The sequence below is a fragment of the Caretta caretta genome, chromosome 3 (genome assembly GCF_965140235.1).
Source record: "Caretta caretta isolate rCarCar2 chromosome 3, rCarCar1.hap1, whole genome shotgun sequence".
Lineage (NCBI taxonomy): Eukaryota > Metazoa > Chordata > Testudines > Cheloniidae > Caretta > Caretta caretta.
Genome location: NC_134208.1, coordinates 131,760,801 through 131,780,073, shown reverse-complemented (window position 1 = coordinate 131,780,073; position 19,273 = coordinate 131,760,801). Strand labels below are relative to the sequence as shown.

The window sequence follows — 19,273 nt, the reverse complement described above, 5'->3', positions numbered from 1 at the left end:
CCACACAAACATGAGGGTAAACTGACCGACTGAGAAGGGAAACAGCAAAACTGACTATGCTCAAAGTGCTGTCAAATGCACAGAGTAAACATACTGAAAAAGATAAATATTTCTCTCTCTAATCTTTCAGTTGCAGTAATCTTAAATGTTAATTTGTTTTACTTGTTTTTAAAGGTAAGTGGTCGAGTTCCTTTACTCACTAAAGCTACAGGACTTCAGATTTAGGTCTCTTGACACAAAGTCACCCATTCAAAAAAGAATTTTAAAGACTTTGAGCGAACACTGTACGCTATACAAAATTAAAAATGTATACTGCCTGTCCAGAATCTGCTATCCTCCTCCTGCAGCTGCTTACCTGTGAGAAAACTGCGTAATCGTCCAAACTGTACTTCATATTGCTGTGGCTCTGCCATGCAGGGAGCTGCAGACACTACGTTGGCACAACCAGATTCAGATTGGACTGGGGGAATAAAAAAAAAAATTAGAATCCAAGGGTGTTTGTATCTCAAAGTGTCAAAATTCATAGCACAAAACTAAACAAAATGCAACCAAAGAGACAACATTTCAGGATGAATGTGGGCCATGTAATCCAAAGCATTAGATACGGTCTCATGGGGCATTTGACAAACTATTAATCCAAAATTACATAAACTAGGGAAAATGGAAAAGGACAAAGGTTGCACACATTAAGTACTGTACTGAAAGCTTGACAAGAAACAATAGTTACTTACCCACTGTTTAATTTTCAAATAAAGCACAAAGTTCTCTGTCTCAAAACATTGTTACAGATCCCTTTAGATTGCTACTAGATAATTCAGCACAGTCCTACAACTCTGTGTGTGCTAAAATAAATCATTCTTATTGAAGCAAACTTGTGTTTCTCTCTCAAATGAATCTATCACACGAAGTGAGGAATTTCCAGAGAATCTGAGTTCTACAATTGAGGATATTAAATCAGATTATCAAATTTCTTGAGTATAGGGGACTGCTTACCAATCACAATTTATCTGTATTACAGCAGTGTCTAGAAATCCCACCAAAGAATCAATGCTCACAAACTCATACCTTTACTTCGTCAAACATCTAGTTTTTATCAAAACGTATCCTTATGCTCTCATGTTTCCCTGACTCCCTGCCCAGAGCCCCCTGCAGCAACCTGCACCCCAACCTCCTGCCCTGAGCCCCCTGCTGCACCCCACACCCCTCCTGCACCCTAACCCCCTGCCCTGAGCTCCCTCCCACAGTCCGCACTCCTCCTGCACCCCTGCCCTGAGCCACCTCCTGCACTCTGCACCCCTCCTGCACTCCAACCCCCTTCATACACCCCACACCCTCCTCTGCCCCAATCCCTTGCCCTGAGCCCGTTCCTGCACACCACACCCCAACCCACACTCCGCACTCCCTCCCACACCCCAACCCCCTGCCCTGGCCCCACACACACATGCTATAGCAGAGCTGTATCCACCAACTGATCTGGGCAGTATCTTTTTACCAGCCTACATGATACAAAATATGGAGTAATTTGCAGTAGGGAAGAAAAAGACCTTGTAGTGGTGCTTGTGACTACCTTTCCAATGGAGTTTTGTTTTGACAAACACACGCCATGGCCAGAAAAATAGGTATTACATTGTTTTTCAGAAAGATCAATATTAACTCTGGTAAAGATAGCTCTGACGTATTCAAAGAAGGGATCCCCATCAGAGGAAGGAAAACCAAAATCTTCCACTTCCTACACCTATACCCAGGTCTCTGAGATTCTAAGCCAGGGGTGGGCAAACTACGGCCCGCAGGCCGGATCCGGCCCCTCAGGGCTTTGGATCCGGCTCACGGGATTGTCCCCTGTGGTGCCGCAGGCCCCACGCCACTCTCAGAAGCGGCTGGCACCACATCCCTGGGGGGACAGAGGGCTCCATGTGTTGCCCTTGCCTCCAGGCCCCGCCCCCCGCAGCTCCCATTGATCAGGAACGGGGAGCCGTGGCCAATGGGAGTTTTAGGGGAGGTACCTGGAGGCGTGGCAAGGGCAGTGCGCGGAGCCCTATGCCCCCCCAGGGGCCGCGCAGGGATGTGGTTCCGGCCACTTCCTGGAGCGGCGTGGCGTGGGGCCAGGGCAGGCAGGCAGGGAGCTTGCCCTGGCCCCGGTGCGCAGCACTGCCACCCCGAGCCGCTTTAGGTAAGCGGCGCCAGCCCAAAGCCCTCCTGCACCCTGTCCCCCAACTCCCTGCCCTAAAACCCTTGCCTGCAACTCGCACCCCTCCTGCACCCCAACTCCCTGCCCTGAGCCCCCTGCCACACCCCTTATCCCTCCTGCACCCCACCTCTCAACTCCCTGCCTGCACCTCACCCCCATCCTGCACCCCAACCTCCTGCCCTGACCCCCTTGCCGCACCCCACACCCCTCCTGTACCCCTGCCCTGAGCCATCTCCTGCACTCTGCACCCCTCCTGCACTCCAACCCCCTTCCCTGAGCCCCCCATACACCCCGCACCCCTCCTCTACCTCAGTCCCTTGCCCTGAGCCCATTCCTGCACACCGCACCCCCTCCCGCACCCTGCACTCCCTCCCACACCCCAACCCCCTGCCCTGCATACACTTTCCCCACCCAGATGTGGCCCTCTGCCCAAAAAGTTTGCCCACCCCTACTCTAAGCAGACTACATCTGTACACTATTAAATTTTGAATGTCAAAATGTAAATTTAAAAATTTTTAATAACGTCTTGATTCTTTTGCTCTTCCTTCTCACCTGTTTTTTTCTTTTTACTATACTTTTTCTCTGTTCTTATTAATGTTATCATTCCCTCTTTCCTTTACTCCCCTTCTTTTATCCATGTTTATACTCTCCTACATCCTCTCCTTCTTCCCATCTGTCTTCAATCCAACCCCCACAATTTCTTCTTCGGTCTCTTTATTCCTAATCTTCATCATCCTGGTTCCCCTCTTGCTCTCTCGCGTTCATAAGACTCAGCTATTACAGGCCTGGAAGCCTATAAACAAAGTTGCCAGTTTCCACATGCTGAAGAGAGAAAGGCCAGTCTCCAGCTTACCCCTGTTGTGTTGCACTGGAAAGAAATGGAGATAGCGTTGAGCCAAGATTCACATATACCCTAGCATTACCCTCACCCCTCCTTTATAACAAGTAGGCATATCTTCCATCGAGTTAGGGAAATGCAGTGGTCATGTTTACAAGTTCCCAGGGCTGAGCTCAATTCAGCTGCAGGAGCATAAAGGTAGGTGCAAAACTGCAGCCCCCACTGCGAACAAACCCAGTACTAGTGAAGTTACATGAATAACAATATCCCACCCCTCCCAAATCCCCTATTTCCTAAATATGCACGTCTAAACCCCGTTGGAAGATTGTTTTCCCATAACCCAGCTACTTTGGAAATTCAGAATTGGTAGGAATTCCATGCAGAAGCAAACAGTAAGGGACTGAAAGGCATACTGTGGTGCATAAAATCTTAGAGGCGATGTAAAAAGGAAAAAAAAAGTATATATTTATTGAATGACTTCAAATATGTTTTTCTATTTCTAAAAGACAAAGTTATTAGGATCACTTAATGCCTACAGTTCAGATTCTCTGTTAGTGCTTGGACTTATGGCTCAAAAAAGTCAACATTCTCTATTAGAACTATAATATACAAACTTTGCTCACGTTAACCTAAAAAAGCATTGCACAACAGTTTACAAAGTCAGCTGCATCAGTCATCTGAACAGCCCAAACAGTAGCAGACCCAATTACAAGAGCTTGCCTTTTATGCGACTCACCCATGTACGCAAATATGGCCATTCTGTAATAAAATCTCTTTACAGGGTTAAAGAAAAGAGTTAGCGTCAGCTCTTTAGAATGTTCCAGTTTCCCCAGCACTACCCTTGGCAATAAGTCCTGATTTTGACATTCCCATAGGCAATGGGAGTGATCTGTCACTCTGCCCATACCACACAGGTGCATTCTACTGAGTATCACTAAATCTCCCCTTAGCCCTGTGTAACTGACTTACTTTTCAAACCAAGAAAATAACCTTACATGTAAGACAGAAGGGTGTTACCTTTGAGTAGTTAACTCGGCTAATCGGGCAGTTACGTTGTTGCGATTTGCTCTCTCAACAATGCCTCTGATGCTCATTGCCATCATGCAAACAGTAAACAGATACTACATATGAGCCAATTATAAGCAGTTAGAATTCTAGTTCTTCCCCTTCCTGACATTCTACACAGGAATCAAGAACGCAATCACTCCCTAAAAATTTCTCTGGAGCAGGGAGAGCTGTTTTCAGGTGTATTTTCCTTCTGAAAGAAATAGAAAGATTTTGGGCCTACATATACACATTTATTTCAGTTCTACCATGGACAGTTTTCCCCCCCACCCTCTCCATTGGCCATGAGCGCATCGATTGATAACATCTGTTTCCTGATTTCAGTTCCTGTAAATGGAGCCAGTTACGTGACCCGCTAATAGATTGAAAGGAACTATCCTATCTGAAATGATGATCTCCCTTGTAATTTTCTATTTTGGCTAACGAAAGTGTTCTCTTCAGCTGATACACACAGTATGGCTACTCTCACTTCTTTTTTGTCTGTTAGAAAGTTATCAATTTACCTCACCCACAGGTATATGTGTATATACCTGTATTAGAAAACCCTACTGCAGGTTCACTTGGTGCAATATGCTTCTAGTCCCATAAAGGGCAGAAGATGAGCTGGGACGAAGTTCTGCTCCCCAGTGTGTATGCCCTAAAACAGGCAAATAGCTAGAGAGATATAGTGACAATATCAAACATTTGGGATGGGCTGAGGTAAAGCAATTCTGAAGGAAGAAGGAAAAAGTAAGTGCCAGTATAGGAAAGAAAAGGAAAAGTGTATAAATCAAATATAGAGTATGAAATACATCTAAAAGAGCAGAAACTACAGTACAGGAGACAGGCAAGAATAGTATGTAAATGACCCAGAGAATTAAATGAAAAGATTATTGTTTAGAAAACAATATGGCGAAAACTAGAGGAAAAGCAAGGGTGGGTTTTGTTAGGGAGTCAGCAGGAGATTTTTAGGAAAAGTGATGAAAATAGTCATTCCAAGAGGCTTTTCTATTGTAGTCTAGTTATCAGTCTTCAAGATCAAGGCAACCTCCATTGTCAGGATATGTTGCAGGAAGACCATCCAACCTCCATAGTCTGGATCAGCCCAGTTTCCATTTATATATTTGTTTGAAGTCACGAAGAAAGAACTTTCCAGAGGTTCACTCTCACTGGAGAATTGTAACTTATGCACATTGTGCTCCCACTGAACATGTCTGAAATGAACTAATAGTGACCACCTCAACAGATGACCGCTGACAGCCCAGAGTTTGGGATCTAATGAAAACTGATGACTGCGTTCTGGATCACCAGCAACAAAATCCTCGGTCTTCTTTTCTCAATACTAAATATGACCACGTTTTTTAATCTTTCCTCACAGGTCAGAATTTCAAAATCTTTTATCATTTTGTTGCTCTCTTCTGGATTTTCTCCATTTTCTCCACATCTTTCCTAAAATGTGGCACCCAGAACTGGACACAGTACACCAGCTGAGGCCTTACCAGTGCTGAGCAGAGCAGGACAATAACCCCCTGTATCTTACATACAACACTCCTGTTAATATACCCAGAATCATATTAGCCATTTTTACAACTGCATCACATTGCTGACTCATATTCAATTTGTGATCCACTATAACCCTGCTATAGCTATTGACTGAAAATGGTTTGAAGATGAAAAGCCGTAAACAAGCACCAATTATCATTTATCTTAGATCTATAAAGAGTTCAACCTTCCATTTACCCATAGCATGCTACACTCTGCTTCGGTATTGTGGTGGGTCTATTCTAGAAATGGAAAAGATCTATTTTATCATCTTCTAGTCCATCTCCCTGCCAATGCAGAATTGTACAGTAACTAGTATTTTGTCCAGGCAAGATGTACGTGTCACAAGAAACAGAGTATGTACCACTCCCCTCAGGAGGCTGCCACAGGCTGAGATCTCACTGACAGAAGCTCTTCCTCCTCCCACCAAACATTAAGCCTATATTTTCTTTTACCTTTGAACGAGTTTCATCCCTCATTATAACCCCCACCCCACCCTTTGGTATTTACATTCTTGCAATATTTGTGGACAGTTGTGTCCCTCCCCTTAAGGTTCTATAGTGAAGAGTGCCATAGACATGGTTTGAAAAACAAACATGTTCCTGGGGCAGAGGGGAATATGTTGTGGGTGGAGCAGACAGTGTAGCAGAGATCCAGGAGCTCTTAGAAGGGAAAGGGAGAGAGAGTGCATGTACACACTTTCCATTCCAGCCATTACAGGGTTCTTTTGAGGGATGTGGAAGGGTCTTTCAAAACTACATGACAACTACTAGCCAGAGAAAGAAACAGTTCCTGTTATTTTTATTTCATATGATTCTGTGCTTCTGTTGGATCATATTAAAGAAGTTCTGTATTAAAATCACAAATGAGTTTGATTCCCCAGAGTTTAAATTCCAGGGTATTACTAATTAAGAGGTCTCTTGGTTTTTGGTACTGTTTCTCTCCCCCTATGTGTGAAACTTGCAAGCTGCTAATTGTGTTAGTACATTCTAAGACAGAGTCTATTCTCAAAGCAATTCACAGAGAGAGAGACTCAAAGCAATACTCTAACAACAGAAACAGCACCCAGAGACTCCCCACCCTTTTGTTGTATTAACAATTGTGATTAAAATAGAGATAGAGGATGTATGTGGATGGATGCTTGGTGTGGATAATAACTGAACGATCAGGGAGGTGCCAGCCTAAGAATCCAGTGTCCATCGGCTGAAGAAGGCGTCAAGTGGAAATAACCAGAGGACCCCCCGGAGGGCAGACTGGAATCCACCCAACAGCCTCAAGAATGGGAGAACCAAAGAACAAGATAACATCTTGGAGCCGTCAGGAATGTGCTATCTGCTGATTGATTCAGCAACAGCATGATGAAGCAATTCCCATAGACTGGCATAGGAAGAAATTCCTATAAAAATAGACTCTAAAAAGTGAGAACTTTGGGGTCTGATTCTGCAAACCAACTTCCAGGAGCATCAGATGAGCATCTGACAAGGCCCTGCTCCCTCCTCATGTCCAGGCCACCTGGCCAGTGGCTTGGCATGAGCAACTCTAAGGCTGGTAACTATGATAACAACCTTGCAGAACCTGTGTGTGTGGGTGTGTATGTGTGTGTGTGTGTGTGTTTGTATGAATGAATGTGTGAATAAATATGAGATTGAATGGAATGTTATAGCTATAACTAACTGCTTACTATGATTCTTTCTGTATTCACAATAAATGTGGTATTTTGCCTTTTTCCCTTTAATAAGATCCTGCTGGTTTTTATTTTATTGGTATAACTTTTTGGTGGAGAAATGCGAAAGGGGGAATATTGGTAAAAAACCTCAGTTATTGTAAATATTGGTGTGCACACCGCCAGCTCTAGTGAGCTAGGCATTTCTATTAGGTTAACCAGACCTGCTGGCCTCCGAGAAGGTAGCAGGGGACCTGCTGGCCTCTGAGAAGGTAGCAGGAAAAACAGATTAAACCAGACCTGCTGGCCTCCGAGAAGGTAGCAGGGGACCTGCTGGCCTCCGAGAAGGTAATAGGGAAAACAGATTAAACCAGACCTGCTGGCCTCCGGGAAGGTAGCAGGGGACCTGCTGGCCTCCGAGAAGGTAGCAGGGAAGAACAGGTTAACCGGACCTGCTGGCCTCCGAGAAGGTAGCAGGGAGAAATAGGTTAACTGGGCCTGCTGGCCTCCGAGAAGGTAGCAGGGGACCTGCTGGCCTCCGAGAAGGTAGTAGGGAAGAACAGGTTAACCGGACCTGCTGGCCTCCGAGAAGGTAGCAGGGAGAAATAGGTTAACTGGACCTGCTGGCCTCTGGGAAGGTAGCAGGGGACCTGCTGGCCTCCGGGAAGGTAGCAGGGGAAAAACGCATAGATTAAGCTATGATTTCAGAATCTAGGCTGTGTCACTTGCTAAGTAATACCAGCAGGGACAAAGAGATTGAAATATCCATGTTAAGGGTAAGCCAGTACCAGAGGGAGGAATGGAGTCAGAAGGAACTCCAACCTCACCTTTTGTTAAAGAAATTACACCTTTTAAACAAATCCTTCAAAAATGTGGGCACAGTCCTTGGACTAAACAAGCCCTAGCTGATGTCTGCACTATTTCGGACCTAGAGGATAGATTGGCTCAGTATATCCTCATATACAAACCTTCTAGTGCTGCCAAAAGAGATGCAGCAGCAATTTGGTTGTTGTGGGAGGCATGTAAGGATTCTTCCCTCCGCTTGTCTTCATGTAAAGAGGAAAAGGCACAAACGGAAAAGGGAGCAGACAATTGGAAGGTGCTGGCTACAAATACCCAAAGCCAGCTGAAAATAGTGAAAGAGGCACTCCAGGAATACAAAAAGAGTGAAAAAGTTAACTCTGCAGAGGCTGGAGGGACGCAGGTAAAGGGGGAGAAGGCCCTATGTACGGCACCCCCAGGCATAATTACAAAGAGAAAAGAGAGTAAAAAAAAAAAAAAGTTAACTCTGCAGAGGCAGAGGGAATTAAAGAGGAGGGAATTAATTAAAAAAAGAGGAGGGAATTAAGCAGTTAAACTTTGTATTTCACCCAAACAACTTTTAACCGAAAATGTTAAAAAGGAAAAATGTTAGAGAAAGAGCATTCTTGGTTTCTTTGCAGCCATTCTGAAAGAAAAATGGGCCCTTTTCCAAAGGAATGTCTGTAAATTAGCCAGGCAAAAATAAACTATCTGATGAAAATCATTTGACTGGACAATTTAGTCAAATTTGATAAAAGAACATAAGAGGGTTTTATTGGAACTTAACTGCCTCAAATGTATAAAGGGAATGTAAGATGTAAAAACAGAGCAGTGTGGAAGGGATGTTAAGGAAAAGAAAACGTGTATGTATCTGTCTGTGTGTGTGTAAATATGTAAAGTTCTAAGGACCAGTTAGTTTTGTTTTTGTTTTAAATAATGCCACTAAAAATCCATTTAACTCTTTAATTCAAAGTTGCAAAACTGACAGACCTTTTTGCTAGACACAGGTAATTAGTGTTGTTTGGCTTTGGGATTTGGCATTTAACCCTTAAAAGGTAACTCAATGCTTTACAAAATTTAAAATGTTTTTAAGTTGTGGCTGCAGCAGGGCAGTCAAAATCAGGAGAATATAAAAAAAAAAATTTTTGATTCTTTTTGTTTGTTTTTTGTTTGTTTGTTTTTGTAACAAAATAGCAAATGAGAGTTGTAGTAAAAAAAAAAAAATTAAAAAAGACAGTGCCTCTCTGAAGCAACAGCAGGGGTGAGGTGCACAAAACAAAAAGGAGCAATGTTAGAAACACTGAGTCTTAAAATGGCTCTGCGTAATCAGACTGTCACTTTGATAAAGGTACATGAAAACTCTGTAAGCAAAAAAAGAAATAGTGACACCTTATGTAAAAATGGATCTGGATAATGTTATAGACGTTAAACTATGGAAGGAATGTGCATTTGCCCCAGAACATGTGCAGGGTATATTGTAGAAGGGGCAAAAGAAATGCAAACATACCATGCTACTTAATTAAAATGCTATTAGGGCTCCAAAGGGAGCCACAATAGGTTGGGTTTTCTTTTTCAGATTGCTGTGTGTTTTGGAAGCAGAAGTTAAAAGTAATCAAAACTCTGGTGAAAGTTGATTGTGTCCCTTTTAAGATAGACTCTCTGAGCTGCTGATGGCTTTAAATCCAAAAGCAGGAAGTTTCTGTGAAAATGCAAATTACCTAAATGATGAAGGAAAGAACTAGCAGCACAAAGGAGCTGCAGATAAAGGACATACCTGGTCAGCAAACAAATTGTCTAAATAAAAGGCATGGGATAACAAGATAATTTTAATAAATTTAATGATAATAAGTATCCCTGTAACAACGTATAGTGTGTATGATTTTTGGAAAAATCCTTTAAGGTCGTACGGTAATGATGCTTCTCAGTTACTATCTGTAAATAGAACTTAAAGCTTAACACAGCAGGAAAAACATTATAAACTTGGTCTGCTGTATAAGAAGGAAAACTCAGGGATTTAATGACTAAACAGTGGGATAATTTCCCCATAACCCTTAAAAGATAAAAGCCATTGAAACCTGGCCTGCCTATAGAACAAAAACAGGAAAATATGGGGGCAATTTCTCTGTTTTGCCTGCAATCAGCCAGGGTATTTGTAAAAGAAATATTTTAAGCAATAATCTGCCACCCCAAAAGGGGTAGAAACATGTTCTTTTTGTCTTTCAGAAAATCAGGAAAAGCTGATGCCAGCTGAAAAGCAACCCAATACCATGAATCTACTGTCACAACAGAAATTGTGTTCTGTGTTCTATGTTTTGTCTTGTGTTTTGTCTTGTTGCTAGCACTGTTGTGTGTTTAAAAAAAAATACTGAAGACCTGCAGGAACTTAAAAATAAATTAAGCTTTCTGTCCCAGCTACAGGACAGCCTGATACAAAAACAAGTACATGCCAATGTAGACTTGGTCCAAATTGGTCTGGGTAACCTAAAAGGCCGATGGAATCTTTAGTAATGGCTTAATACTACCACATGGCTTATCCATAAGAAAAAAAAAATATTAGAAATAGGAAACTACACAGCCATAGCTATGGGATGCACTGAAATGCAGATACTTGCACTAGCTACTTTGGAACACAAAATGTTCTGGGTCATATTGGGAAATATTAAGGGTTTGATTCATTTGTTAAAAAAAGAAAGAGATCATTGTTTGACACTTATCAATATGAATGGATGCAATATGTTTCCAGTACTGTAAACCAGACTTGTTAATGGGAGAAATTGTTGTCAAAATTGCACACCAACAGTCCCTGGAGGCAAAGGTATTGAAGGTTAACCCACTCCCCATATTACACATGGGATCCTTTTGGCTACCCTGGACCTTGAGCCAGTGGGCTGGGGAGGGAGGGAAGCTATTGGACACTAGAGGTTGTACCGAATGGACTCCTCAAAAGTGGGTGTGCCTCACCTTGCCTGTTGCCCCAGAACCTTGTAGTAAAGATACATCACTAGGATCATGTATGTGGCATGAATTGGAATCACAAACTCAAATTGCCTCACAGTACTTTCTCTTGAATAGGCTACATAGAAAGTGACACTGACGATTATAAATCTTAGTGTCAAAAGGGGGATTATGTTGGATCATATTAAAGAAGTTCTGTATTAAAATCACAAATGAGTTTGATTCCCCAGAGTTTAAATTCCAGGGTATTACTAATTAAGAGGTCTCTTGGTTTTTGGTACTGTTTCTCTCCCCCTATGTGTGAAACTTGCAAGCTGCTAATTGTGTTAGTACATTCTAAGACAGAGTCTATTCTCAAAGCAATTCACAGAGAGAGAGACTCAAAGCAATACTCTAACAACAGAAACAGCACCCAGAGACTCCCCACCCTTTTGTTGTATTAACAATTGTGATTAAAATAGAGATAGAGGATGTATGTGGATGGATGCTTGGTGTGGATAATAACTGAACGATCAGGGAGGTGCCAGCCTAAGAATCCAGTGTCCATCGGCTGAAGAAGGCGTCAAGTGGAAATAACCAGAGGACCCCCCGGAGGGCAGACTGGAATCCACCCAACAGCCTCAAGAATGGGAGAACCAAAGAACAAGATAACATCTTGGAGCCGTCAGGAATGTGCTATCTGCTGATTGATTCAGCAACAGCATGATGAAGCAATTCCCATAGACTGGCATAGGAAGAAATTCCTATAAAAATAGACTCTAAAAAGTGAGAACTTTGGGGTCTGATTCTGCAAACCAACTTCCAGGAGCATCAGATGAGCATCTGACAAGGCCCTGCTCCCTCCTCATGTCCAGGCCACCTGGCCAGTGGCTTGGCATGAGCAACTCTAAGGCTGGTAACTATGATAACAACCTTGCAGAACCTGTGTGTGTGGGTGTGTATGTGTGTGTGTGTGTGTGTTTGTATGAATGAATGTGTGAATAAATATGAGATTGAATGGAATGTTATAGCTATAACTAACTGCTTACTATGATTCTTTCTGTATTCACAATAAATGTGGTATTTTGCCTTTTTCCCTTTAATAAGATCCTGCTGGTTTTTATTTTATTGGTATAACACTTCTGCAACACAAAGTTGTACGGGCTTTTCCTATTCATACCCAATTTTACCCTTAGGTTGTTTTTTTTTCGCCATCAGTACTCACCAGGTTTCTCCTTCCCACAGAGCGTAAATGAGTATTTCAGAATATTTGCCCACATTAATTAGCTTACTTCTTCTCTATCGTTAATCTTTTTCTTCTTCTGACCATGTTTCTGGATTACGCCCCTTTACATTTTATTTTCCCCACTACTGTTTGTAACTCCTCCCAGTTTAGTATTTGAAAATTTCCCTCTGAAAATAAAAGTTACTATGTAGAAACTTGGTATTTTCCATTTCTCCTCCCATAAGTATCCATGGAAAATTTACCTGTGAGATTAGCTGCCATCTCTTCAGCAGTCTGACACAGCCTCAGCCCTTGTTTTAGGGGACCTTCCGAGTCCACGTACTGACGGCGCTTGAGGTAGCAGGACACTGCCATCTGAATCTGTTCTGTGCGTACGCGTTTCATGACCTCCAAAAAATTAAAAAAGATGATAGGGCATAAAAACATGGTTCACAGGTAGGTTATGTAGCTTTTTCCACAAACATAGTATCTGCATTAAACTTGAAAACAAATGGCTCAACACTTCCATTATACTAGCAACCACAAAGGCAAAATCTTTAGATACTGAAGTATGAGAGATACCCTTAAGTGCTCATCTCCCAATATCTCAGCATAACTAGACACTGAAAGAGTAAGAGAGAACTGCAGTGGTTAGCCAAAAGATTTTATTTAGCTAAAAGAACATCCATTATAAGGTAGCAAAAGTAACTTGCAAAGTTTGCTTTTTAAATTCGGTTGTGCCTTTCCCTCACCCTCTTTTTCATTGTGATGTATAAGGACGGTTTGAAAGGTATGTTTTTCCTACTTGCTTTTTCACATTACAAATTCAGGTCCTGTTTAGCCTTAAGACTCTGATGACTGGAAAACCAGTGAAATTACATCACACGAATGAAAGCTGATCAGCAAAGAAGGCAATACATTTTTAATCATACAACTTAAAACTTTTTTTAAAGGAAGTTTAAGAGGCAAGAGCTAACATTATACAACTTCTGGGACTTCCAGGAGGTCCTCCAGCAAAACTTGGGAAGACCACAATTAACATTTCTATTACTTCAAAGGTAAGAAGCAGAACTCTCTGCACCCTTCTCTCCCTTATCTTCCCCCCATCCAGCCACCCTTTTTCCACACATCTTTTTGGGTCATCCTTATACAAAAAGAAGCAATACAAGTTAATTAGAAATTATTTACAGTAATGTCAGTGAATTTTGCAAACATTTTCTAAAAGTGTCATAGCTTCATAAAAGAATGAGTCTGATGCTACTTGCATCAGCCTATAGTTTGTGACAAACGGAACATTGGTCAGATGTTACTCGAATCCCCCTTGCCCACTAATGACACTTAGTCAAAAAGCCATAGATTCTATTCAGAAATTTAGGGATGTTTAAGAGCTTTAAATGAAATAAACATCAAACAAGGACAAACGGTTTATTAAATATGGATTAGTGCCAATTTTCTTCTACTGGAAAAACGAGCTAAAGAACTTCAACATTAAGTCAGCTTCCTACCTCTCTACCCTATGTCCCTGTCCCCATTCCCACTACAAAAAGACCTGCATTTATTTACCATAAATACGTATGTTTTCTGGTTTGAGCAGCTATGTTTTATGAAGTGTAACAGTTCTCAGACAGGCAACATTAGTTTTATGGCTGTCCTTTCCCAAAACAGAACAAAAGTATTTTAACAGCTTTTTAAAGAGCATGACAGTTGCTTAGCTTTTGTTAATACTCACACACATTTTACAGTTTACAGAGCAGTTAAAACAATTAGCTCTTCTTAAAGTACCCAGTGGGTGTGGATATGAAATTTTAGCAATAGTGGAATTTTAAGAGACCTGTACTATTACAAAGCCATATTTGCTCTGGGGACAAGTTTTCCATCTGTTCACCTAAGTGAGTCAATTGTGGGGGGCCACAAACAAGTGGGTTTTTCAAAGCATTTCTAAGCGGCCTTATTAAATGAAGAAATTGTATGATTCAACCACAGCTTCCTCCACTCAAAAGAGCTAATAAAATCATATAAATCAATATAAGTTCTGCTGATATCTTTAACATTTCTTTGCAGAAGGGAGAGATAAAAGGATTCTATTCAAGTCAACAAAAAAGTGAATGTAGAGAACTCCAAACCCTTCCCACCCAGAGAAGCTTAAATCATATTCAGAATCTGTTTTGTTGAAGTCCTGTGTTTTACCCAATACTACAGCTAGTATAACTGATGTATAAGTGACTCACCCATGCTCAAACTAAGGCCTTATCGATGCTTACTCTGTGCACACATTTAACTAAATCAGTTTAGAAACAGATTTAATTAAATCTGTGAAACCCCTCTTGTAAAGGCTCTTATTTCATATTATGGAGTACCTTAAACTAAGTTATTTTACATCTTTTTTTAACCAACTTAAACTAAATCACAGTGCCACTCTTAGTTCAAAATATGTGCATCTACAAAAGGGCTTTGCACTGATTTAACTACATACGTTTCTAAACCGATTTAGTTAAATTATTGCATAAACGGTGTGTAGACCAGCCCCACACCAGTGGTTCAATATAAAATAGAACCCATAACCACCAGTCTTGTTTTTTTGCTTTAGTCACAGCCTTATATTTCATTACCAAAACTAACATAAAGCTGCATCAAGGAGAGGTGCTCACACATTAGAACACAGCTCCCTTATACAGCTGACTCATAATAAGCCTGTAATGAGTGAAGGGAATCACTCATTACATTGAGGCACAGAGGTGCAGAACTCTAGCAGATCCTATAAAATAGTAATGACGTAAGGGCTGGATGGGAACAGAGGTCAGTCTTCACCAGCAATTGCTGAATCAAACAGATGACTAATGGAGAAGAGGGTAAGTTTGAGGCAAGGGAGAAAGACAAGAGTTTAAATAGGGCTCTCAAATCCTCATATACAGGGATTGGGCATTTTAGGGATGTTAGACCAATTAGATTAGGACTTGCGATACAGATCAGTTACTGGCAGCTCGTTCAGGCTTGGACTTTTCAGAGCTTTGGGGGTAACAGGAAATCCTAGCTTTTTACATTTGTAGAGCTCTGTGTGGATACAAAATTTGTATCCACATCCGATCTGCAAAAATGGTCCACGAATAGCCATGAATATAAAGTGGATATCTGTGAATTTGCAGGGCTCTATACGTTTGCAGGAAAACACTTACGCCCCTTCACTCTCTCCCTTGCCTGCAACAGGACTGGGATTGACACTAGGAATGACATCTCCTAAAAAGATTTTTTTTTTCCCCTGTAGATAAGGGATGATTTAAAGTTACCAAATAGGTAACACAGGCAACTGAGAACTGAACTTAAAGAATCTAATTAACTACTTATGCTGCTTAGCAATTCCACTTTTGTTTACTCTTGTCACCAAACAGGAACTGCTTAGATGATTTACTACTGAGCAAATCCCCTAAAACATTGCAAATGCATGACATTACTGCTACAGGTGCTATGGTGGTCCACTAAAGCCTCTCTCCTGGAAAGTTATTTTTGCTCCAGCTGTCTATAGCTCAGCTCTACCACTGGCTACCAGACCTGACTCCTCGTGAGAGTTATAATGGAAGCAGGGAAATTATCTGCAGTAAGAGATACAGGAAGAAAAGCCCCCAAAACAATATTCCTAAAGATACTTTGATTTTGATGGCCATTGCAGAGAGCATATCTAAATAAACGTAAGAAATCAGCCATCTAGAATGCTGTCAGCAAGGTTCAAGTTAGGCCAGATCACACCAGGTCAGAGACCTAGATACCCCCCCGCAATCTGCCATCTTGTTCTCCAAAATCTCAATTTTCACTTAAAGTCTTTTGGTCTCCTGATTGTGAAGAAAGCATTTAAAATGTGAAATGACTAACGGCTGCAACAGCCTGAGTCTGCACAAAACCTGAAAATCACTCACAGGTCTGAGCTACATGATTCTTCTTAATGGGGCATCAACATAAGTGCCCAGGGATGATAATAGGTCAATATTGTTAACTCCTCTACTGCTTATCAAACTAAGAAAGAAAGGAGGGGGAAGATCACGTTATGAAGTGCTGCAGTCTACACAGAATTAAATATCTTGCTTTGATGTCATGAGGGGGTGGTAGGTGGGAAAACTACTTTTTTTTTTTTTTTTTGTGAAGCCAGAAGCCCACAGAGCGCCCCAAAGGGGGTGCCAATCCCACAGAACCCAAGCCAAGCTTCCCTTCCCCAGAGCAACAAGAACCTAGTCCAATTTGGTGGTTAGTGTGAGGCCAAGGGGCACCCTCCCTGGCTACAGTGGTTGTTGCTTCTCCTTCTGGAAGCTGCTTGCAGACTCAGGCAGACCCTAATGCAGTTATGCTCTGTCCATGTTTTCAAGCTTTTCTTCGCATACAAAAGAGCTAGTAACAACTTTTCAGAAGCCAGCTTAGATTTTGAACTCATCACATGACTGCAAGAACTGGGGCCTCTGCCTTTGTTGAGAACTGTGTATACAAGCCTCCATATGAAGAGTCAAACCTGACCAGCTCAGCAGAGCACCAGTGATCATATTTTGAACATCTGCAGATTTGATGGTGAATGGTGCGTCAAGCATTGACTTGCAGGCAGAGTATTACTGCCTTTTATCCCCAAATTGAGTCCTCGCTTTCAGGTCAATGTTCTGTTACTGAGAGGCACCAAAATTAGAGTCCACGTACAGTACAGCATAACTCCATTTTTGTATGGGGGCTTTCATATAAACTATAATCCCAGAACACTTTACAGAAGTACATGGACTCTGCCAAAAAAAAATCATTATTTCCAATATTTTTGCCTGTGTCACTGACAACTGAGAACTGAACTTAAAGAATCTAATTAACTATTTATGGTGCTTAGCAATTTCACTTTTGTTTACTCTTGTTCTCTCTCAACTTCTCAGTACTTCAGTGTTTGGGTCAGAAATAATACAGGAAAATGTTTAATTGCTTAAAAGCTACTGCTTCCAGTCAAATTTTTTTAAAAAAAATTATTTCATGGCACTACTTCTACTAGTCTTAGGGCTCTGTAAAAACTTGTTTTTACGAATTCTAAATGTTTGCTCAAATTTTACTTAAGTGCCCCCATATACAGTAAGAGAAATAGAGGTCCAGGTAAGTGAGACAAGATACATTGTAAGCTGAAAGGGAGATTTAAGGAGGTGCAGCAAAATAGGAAAAGCATTCCAGATGGTAGAAACAGTAAGCAGGGGTAGTCAGCAGGCAGAGTTTAGGCCAAATCCTGATCACCAGATGCTTTTGAACAGACCATGGAGTCTTTTTATTTACTTGTTATCATTATTGTTATTGAGGTGTGAAAAATGTTTCTCTGTAGTCTGGACCTTGACTAAGAAATTTGAACCTTGACAAAAAATAATTTGACTACCTGCGTGGAGTTTGGGTTCAGAAATAGAGGAGACAGTGGTTTTAGTGGGAGTTGTGTCCATTTACACCAGACCTGTATTTTGGGCACAGTCCATAGAATAAGCTTGACCAACCCCATGAAGGAAGTTTCAAGAATGAGATTAAATGGCAAGCTTTGTCTGCCTTATTTCCTGTGTCCCACACAAGCATGATCTATTTTATTTCCACACACAATAGATCACCCTCTCCTTTCATATTCTAATACAACCCTGCCTTCCTTAAAGTGAAGCTGGGGGGTCAAATCTTACTCCAAAATTAGGTTTTGTAAAAACAAAGTTAGAGCAACAGACCCATTTCCATGAATTTCCCCCCTCCCAACTGAAACAGTATTTTTAAATAATAACTTTCCTTTACAATGTTTGTAACCCAAACAAAACACCACTGAGCAAGCGCATGAAGACCAGAAAATGAAAATAAATTTTTCATTGCATAAGCATAAAAAGAAAAATCCATAGTGACATAAAAGATTGTCAATAAATCCTGATTTTTTAACTCTTTCAGAGTTTATTTGTAACACATAAGAAAAGTTTGGTTTTTACACTGCAGTTGTATTTTAGAAGGCAGCTTTGTAAGAATGGGAATTTGTGGTTCCCTATGTCTCACTGAGCTCAAATCAAATCAAATGTGCTCAGTAGAAAGTCATTCATAACTCCCAGCCCTACAACCTGGGAATGAAGCCAGGTTTTTGTTTCCTGCTTGTGCATCATCAGCAGCATGAGATTCTGCAGACCAACTTTTCCTTCAGTGTCACTTGGGCAACCTGATTAGCCGTCAGTAGGGCTGCACAGGTGTCACTGAGGGCAGAACTGGGCCTGCAGGGCCTTTAGTGCTGGCTCTGATGCAAACGGGAAAGCCCCAGCTTGATCTTCAGATCCCAGACTCTGGTTGTAGGGCTGGCATTTACCAAAGTTACGGTTTTGCTACATGTAAGCTGAGCTCCTGTGACCTAGAAACACCGAGACACAATAATCAAGGAGTCCCGCAGGGCCATTTTTACAGGGTCACTTTTCAGGGCAGAATCAGTTTGATAATCCCCCCAACCCGCCAATAAAATCAGTGCAGAGCACAGAGGGGAAGAAAGCCACGGGCAGAGAAGGCAGCAGCCGCCAGGGGGAATCAGGAAGCTGGGGAGGAAGAAGAAGATAAAAAGCAAGAGGGAGCAGAGGAGAAGCGGATGGGGAGGCAGGGTCAGGGAGGATCCTCATCCCGCTCTCTGTTGCTGAGGCTGCACCGCTGCAGGGAAGGCAGCTGGTTCCCGTCCCCTTGCAGGCGGGCGCAGCTGCATCCCCGGCGCGGTGTGCGCCGCCCCCCCCCCAGCCCAGGCCTGCCTCCTTCTCCCTCCCAGGGCCCGGGACGGCTGCCGGGCGCGTTGCACGGGGCAGCCTGCTCGCGCGCTCCGCCCGGGGCCACTCACTGAGCATCGCAGGCGGCGGCGGCGGCTTCTACTGCTGCGGGCACAAGGCGGAATCCTGGGCTCGCGCTGTCACTGCGCCCGCCGGCGCGAGACGCCGCTCTCCGCAGCGCGCGCGCAGCCAGCGCCGCCTCCCTTGGCTGCCGCTGCGGCTGCCTCAGTCTCCGCCGCGGCTCGAGGCAGCCGCTCCATGACTGACTGACACAGACAGAGAG

At 42.4% G+C, this 19,273-nt stretch overlaps 1 protein-coding gene across 1 annotated transcript in view; it reads right to left on the bottom strand.

Annotated features, from left to right (window-relative positions):
• The window catches only part of TAF5L (TATA-box binding protein associated factor 5 like), a 31,286-nt gene extending 12,037 nt beyond the window's left edge, over window positions 1-19,249 (bottom strand). The window contains exons 1-3 of the mRNA XM_048843902.2: window positions 19,062-19,249; window positions 12,499-12,643; window positions 356-460 (exon numbers count right to left, since the gene is read on the bottom strand). Coding sequence (XP_048699859.2) covers window positions 356-460; window positions 12,499-12,640 — 247 coding nt within the window. The 5' untranslated portion in view covers window positions 12,641-12,643; window positions 19,062-19,249. The remainder of the gene's footprint in view (window positions 1-355; window positions 461-12,498; window positions 12,644-19,061) is intronic.
• Between the last annotated feature and the right edge of the window lie 24 nt (window positions 19,250-19,273).